Below are 6,078 nucleotides of genomic sequence, written 5' to 3' on the forward strand. Positions count from 1 at the left end.
TCAAATAAAAAATGATTCTAAGTTTAAATAATATGGCACCATATTTATCTTTAAATTAATGAAATACAAATAGAGAAAATTTTGAAATTAAATGTGTCAAATACATTCCAAGCATGTTCCTACTTTATTGATTGTGTTTGCGTTATGCCTATGCGGTGTGTGATGGAAAGGTCATCCAAAATTAGCAACTAACTTTGAGTAATAATAGTCACATACTCTTTATTATATATTCACTGCATATATATTATCACATGTTAAAATTGTAAATCGTGAAATCATGTCTTTAAAATATGATTTCATAGTATGAAATAAAAAAACAAATTCAATAATAAGTGTGGATAAAGTTTGCAATATTAAGTGTATAACAAGATTTTTCAATTATCTTTTTGATACTGTTCTTGTAAGGACACAATTTGGTGACGAACCTAAGCAGTAGTGGGTTCGTACGTAAAAGGCCCAGACAATATGATTTTAGAGCGTGGGTGTAAAGAACTAGGTTAACTATGATATCTCCTCCAAAGACTTACTCTCCAGTACAATCAAAGTTTAAAAATTGGTATCGTGGATGTTTTTCTTTAGTGAATAGTGCGATTCCCTCTTTTTTCTCTTACTTTCTTCTTTCTAGTTTATGTCTGTTCTTCTTTTTTCTTTTTCTCTCCCGATCCCCCTCTTCAGGTTATTCTTTTAGTTTATATACTCCCCTTTGCGCTCTATCCTTACCGCACACGTGTTGGTTGTGTCCGGGGGATTTCTTCCTGTCCCATCTGGTATCTCCTGGAACTTCCTATGGGCAGCTGTAAGGCTGCTTCCTTACTGTTCAGGTATCACCTCCACATTAATGCGGCCAGAGAGTTGGTTGAGAGGTCATTAATGCGGAGGCAGCTGTAGTTACAGATATTTGTTTGCCTTATCTCTTTCATCTTTAGTCGACTACTCCATCCGTTGTGGTGACCTAATTCTAAGACCTGATCGCAGTGAGACCACGTCCTGATCGTCCTCGGACGCATACTACCGAGGAGCATGGTGCCCTCGGACGGGTTTACGGCCTCGGATGGGCCACGGGCCCAACAATCCCGAACCAATTCTGAACCCTATGGGCCCATCAATCGATCGGTCCCCACAGTTCTAACTTGCAATATTTTGTACCAAGTTATTGCTCCAAAGAAGTTGAATTCCTAAGGTCTAAAATTAGCCCCCCCCCCCCCCACCCTCTCCTCCCTCAAAAAAAAAAAAAAAAAAATACTTATTACATTTTTTTTAAATGAGAAAATGGAGTTAATTTTAAAAGACCATGAAGAAAATAAAAGGGTAGTTTTTGGCTTACTGATCTTATCATCTAGAATTTCTCATAATTTTCAACAAGTCCTTATCTCACTTTCCTTTTGTTTTATTATTATTATTGAGTTATATGCTATTTCTCTAAAACAGTAAAACCTTGTTTCATTATTCCATCTTCGCCCCTCATAAATCCCTATAAATTCATGCCACACAGTCCCTTCTCTCCGTGTCTCATGCTCCTTTGACAGTTCTAGTCTTCCAGAGAGTATCAAAATGTGGTCAAAGCTCAGCACCATTTGCATGGTTGCTCTCCTCCTCTTCTTCACACAAACCTATGCCACTGCCCGCCCTGAGCCCAAATTTTCCGATGCCACTCCAATCAAGATCGATACTCAACATGTGGTACATAAATTTCCTAATATTATTATATCAAAACCAACTTTAACTAGTAGTAGTTTTTTGATGAATCTTTTATGGGGTTTGCTTAATTTTTTGTTTTGTTTTGAAGGATGCCGAATTAGAGAAGGCTATGGTGGAGGACCTTTGTGAAGGATTTGGGAAAGAAGAGTGCTTAGAGAGAAGAACACTTGCGGCTCACCTTGATTACATCTACACTCAGAAGCACAAGCCATGAAATTTGTCTTACTGTATTAATTCTGATAATTTCTGGGTTATGTGTATGTGCCTGTAATTTCATATATGCTATGTAGTAATAGCTGCCATAGGTTATGTTTCAAGAGCTTAGTCAAGTATTTGTTCTGTATCGATCACCCATTGTTTTGTTTTTCTTTCTTGTAGGGATAGAGTTTGTCTGTATTGGTATAGAGATATTTATATTCCTGTGTAAATTAGGTAGAGATACTTTCTTATGAAGATTCCTCTTTCACTTTCTTTCTTCTTCTCTTTTAGGCCTCCATGGTTACAAATACGCATATTTTGATGAAGAAAAAAAAAGGGTGAAATTAGCATACCAATTTTTACATATATTATATAATTTGAATGTTGAAATTTCCTTTTCATATCAGATTAAATTTTGTACTTGATTAATCAGTGGTTTCTTGAAATTTAAGCAGCATCTATTAAATTGTTAATTTTACCCCCCCACAAAAAAAAAAAAAAAAAAAAAAAAAAACTTCAATTTTAAGCCGAATATATAGATGCAGGTGACCATTGAAACAATAAGCATAAGTAGTGAGAGAGGGGGGAATATATATTTTACCATCAAAATCATTGCCTAATATGATTATGTCGTAAAATTATTTCTTACTTTAATATAAAAGACTATTATGAAATTGGACGCGTTGATTCTTTTTTGTCGTGGAACTATAATTTGATATGATTCCCTCCTACAAAATTCTTAGTTCTACAGGACTCTTTCATGTGTAAACAAAAAAGCCATGGTGTACCATCATCTAAGTAGACTTTCACCTTCATTTGTACGTAACAAAGGTCGACTTTTTCTTGGAACCATATGGTCTGACCAACTTATCTACCATTTACAAGGTCAAGGAGTACATCACCAAGCTTTCGATATAATTAGAAAAAAAATAAATGTGATCTTAACTAGACAAGAAAACCTGGCACGTCATTGTCCTAGAAAACAATGATCAAAAGGTCATGAATTTTATATATTGCAATGAAAACCTGGCACATCATTGTCCTAGAAAACAATGATCTAAAGGTCATGAATTTTATATATTGCAATAACCCATTTGACATTGTTTCGTGAAAGATTGTGAAACCAAATTCCTTTGATCAATTATGAAGTTGTTTACCATTCCTTGATAATATTAGTTGAAATGGTAATTACTTTGTTGTCAGCAATAAAGACACGTACAATGAAAGATTAATCGATGACACAAGCAAGTATAGATATCTTCATATATAATACTTTCTCTATGTCATATAATAGTCAAGATCTAATTAAGATTGACTTATCCCAACTATTCTTGTTTTCTTTCTCTAACCTGTTCTTTTTATTAAGTTTTCCCTCCGGAATTTCATTGTCCTCATTGAGGTCACTTCCAAACAAAGACAGATTTTTTTTTTTGAAAGAAGTTTTTCTTTAAACAAAGAAATGCCTTCATAGCCATAAAAACAGGAGGTCTGGCCTAAACATTGTTGTCTGCATTGTCATGGTAATTACTTGAGCTCTGCACAACGGTCTAATTATTTGTCTCCTATCATTATATGATAAATGCAAGCACTGTTACAGGCACAGCAATCACCGTTACCCTGCTGTTTGATGGTGTCATCAACAACTATTAACCATGTGTCTTGAGCTCTACGCTATAAACAATACTATTATTGTTGCTAAACCTGCAGGAGTACCTTACCAAACGAATAAGAAACACATTCTTTAGAAAACTACTGTTTTGGCAATATCTTTAGTCCTAGATTTTTATGACCACATCTTGTCAAATTTGATGATTCTCGTGCTTAAAAACTAGAATTGGTTCAATCTCACAGACGATATGATGTGCATTCATTCATGCTAGACACTCAAATTTATGGGCACAAGGGAGGCAAAGCCATAAGCTTAGTAAGGTTTTGGGCTGCAGCAGGTTGTTCTTCCTCTTTTGGTGGTGTATACCTATACAAATAGGCTATGTTAGCAGCATGACATTTGTTGTATATATAGATATATACATGGATAGGTTGTAATAATGATGTTTGAGTTTGGAGAGTATTGTTTCATAAAGTCGATAAAGTGAAAATTCAAGTTTTGGAAATTTCTAAGTGAAAATTAGAAATTTAGTATTTTCGATCGGTCGAAACTTTTACTCGATCGATTGAAATGATGGAGAAAATAATCTTGAAGTCTCTGGATGATTCAAATGTTATTCGATTCCTATTTGATCGATCGAAAAGAGCATTTGATCGATCAAAAGGAACTCTCAACCGATTGAAACTCGGAAAAACTGAATTTTCTGCAGAATTTTCTTGTAACTGTTCAGAAAGTTTGAAGAGGTTTCAAACCTTGTGAACGGTTTTATAAAACATCTTAACTCTCCATACTTGCCTTTTGATGAAATATAACCCTATGGATATAAATAGAGACTTATGTTCACTTGAAAAATAACTCCACAAAATAGTAAGTTTGAAACACTAGAAATCTTGTGGCTATTCTTCAGAATTACTACTTGTAGAATCCAACAATTTGGTTGTATCTTGGGGATAAATTTGCGATAACTCTTTAGCAACAAGAGTGTTGGGGCAAATATTGTCTAAAAATAACAATTTTGTACCTCCAAGTTATCTATTTATGTTTGTCTTTGTGTTATCCTTGTACTTCCTTTATTACTTTTTTTTTTTTTTTTTTTTTTGAATAACTTCTTCCTATATTACTGTGTATTATTCCCAACAGCATTGACTTTGTAAACGTGGACTAGCTCCTGGGCAACATGTGTAGTGGTGGGCCATGGTAGCATTAGATGGGCTTGACCATAGGCAGTGCATATGTGTAAATATAGGTCGAAGTAACATAGTATATGGTGGTTACTAAGTAGTCACCACTTAGTTGCATGCAGAAAAAACCTTGTTGGTGTGCTGGAAGTACGGAATGGTTTCAGAACAACAATTGGTCCTAATGAGCAATTCTAATAATTGGTGTAGCAAATCTAGGGGGAAGTTACTTGTATTTGCTTTTGGTAAGATTGAATTAGATCTGTATAAATCTAGAATTTATAATATATAAATTTTTTTTTTTGTGTGTTTTTAGAGTAAATTCATATGGAAATCTAATGTAATCAATGACCTCCCAAGGCTTGACTATGGTTTCACTCGAACCATCAATTCAACATGGGTGGGAGAGTTTCTCATAGTGGCGTGGCTCTAAATTTTTTTTTTTTTAAGGTTGATCACTAAGAAATTTAAATCGTACAAAATTTAATAGAGAGATAACTTGAATATATCAATGGTACAAAAAAAAAAACAAAACACACACACATACACACGCAAATGCATAAAGTATTATAATTTCTTTTTACTAGTAAAGAGAAAAAAATGAATTGATAAGAGATAAAGTGAAAATTGAGAATCCTGAGATGAGAGTATTAAAGTGAGAGAGATTTGAAATAATAATAGAGAAGAAAAAATTGAGAGCGGGTGGGGGGGAGGAAGAGAGGGAGAGAATGAGAAAAAGAAACAGATGATATTTGCTACAACTGTAAGTTGAGTCACTAAAAAGAGAAAAAATATTGCAATTGCAAAGCCAAATAGAGCATTGTGGGGCCTGATAATTCGTGGCCCAGACCCATTCTGTGCTTGGGCCCAAGGCCTGAGCCGAGGAGAACTATTGCCGAGGACGCATAATGAAAGCCCAAGAAGGGTACGAGGATATGGCCGAGGACGATCTTATGCTCAACACCTCTAAAAAATGCCTGAAGGAAAGGGCAAACTCTGTACAGGGGCAGGGCAAGGGAGAAAGCTGTCAACATCGTAATACAGATCCTGTGTCTGACAAGCCCATGCTCCAAACCATGCCATTTAACTTTTCCAGCAACCTCCAACCACTCTAGGTATGGGTTGACAAGACAGGTCTGTACCCCAGAAAGTAAGAACTTACACGTGGACACTAAAAGGGGAATGAACACTAGTATAAAAGGGGAAAGAAAGCAAAGAAGAAGGGACCCTCGGGGGAGGAGGAAAAATCCAGAAAAGGGGAGAAAAAGGGAAGGGTACAGAGCTCCTCGGACGCTGTCCGAGGACTTAAACCTTGCAACTCACTCTAATGAGAGGCTTAGCTAGTCAAGCTAAAGTCCACCCATAGAGAAGCTTCCGCAGAAATCCTGACTAAAC

The 6,078-nt window shown here is 35.6% G+C and overlaps 1 protein-coding gene across 1 annotated transcript; it reads left to right on the forward strand.

The window, feature by feature from the left end:
- The first annotated feature begins 1,486 nt into the window (after positions 1–1,486).
- Positions 1,487–2,171, forward strand: LOC115969001 (phytosulfokines 3-like). Its single transcript, XM_031088558.1, has 2 exons — positions 1,487–1,680; positions 1,787–2,171. The coding sequence occupies exons 1-2, from the start codon at positions 1,552–1,554 to the stop codon at positions 1,910–1,912; spliced, it is 255 nt and encodes an 84-aa protein (XP_030944418.1). The 5' UTR covers positions 1,487–1,551; the 3' UTR covers positions 1,913–2,171.
- Positions 2,172–6,078: the final 3,907 nt, after the last annotated feature.

The sequence above is a fragment of the Quercus lobata genome, chromosome 11, assembly GCF_001633185.2.
Source record: "Quercus lobata isolate SW786 chromosome 11, ValleyOak3.0 Primary Assembly, whole genome shotgun sequence".
NCBI classification, from domain to species: Eukaryota; Viridiplantae; Streptophyta; class Magnoliopsida; order Fagales; family Fagaceae; genus Quercus; species Quercus lobata.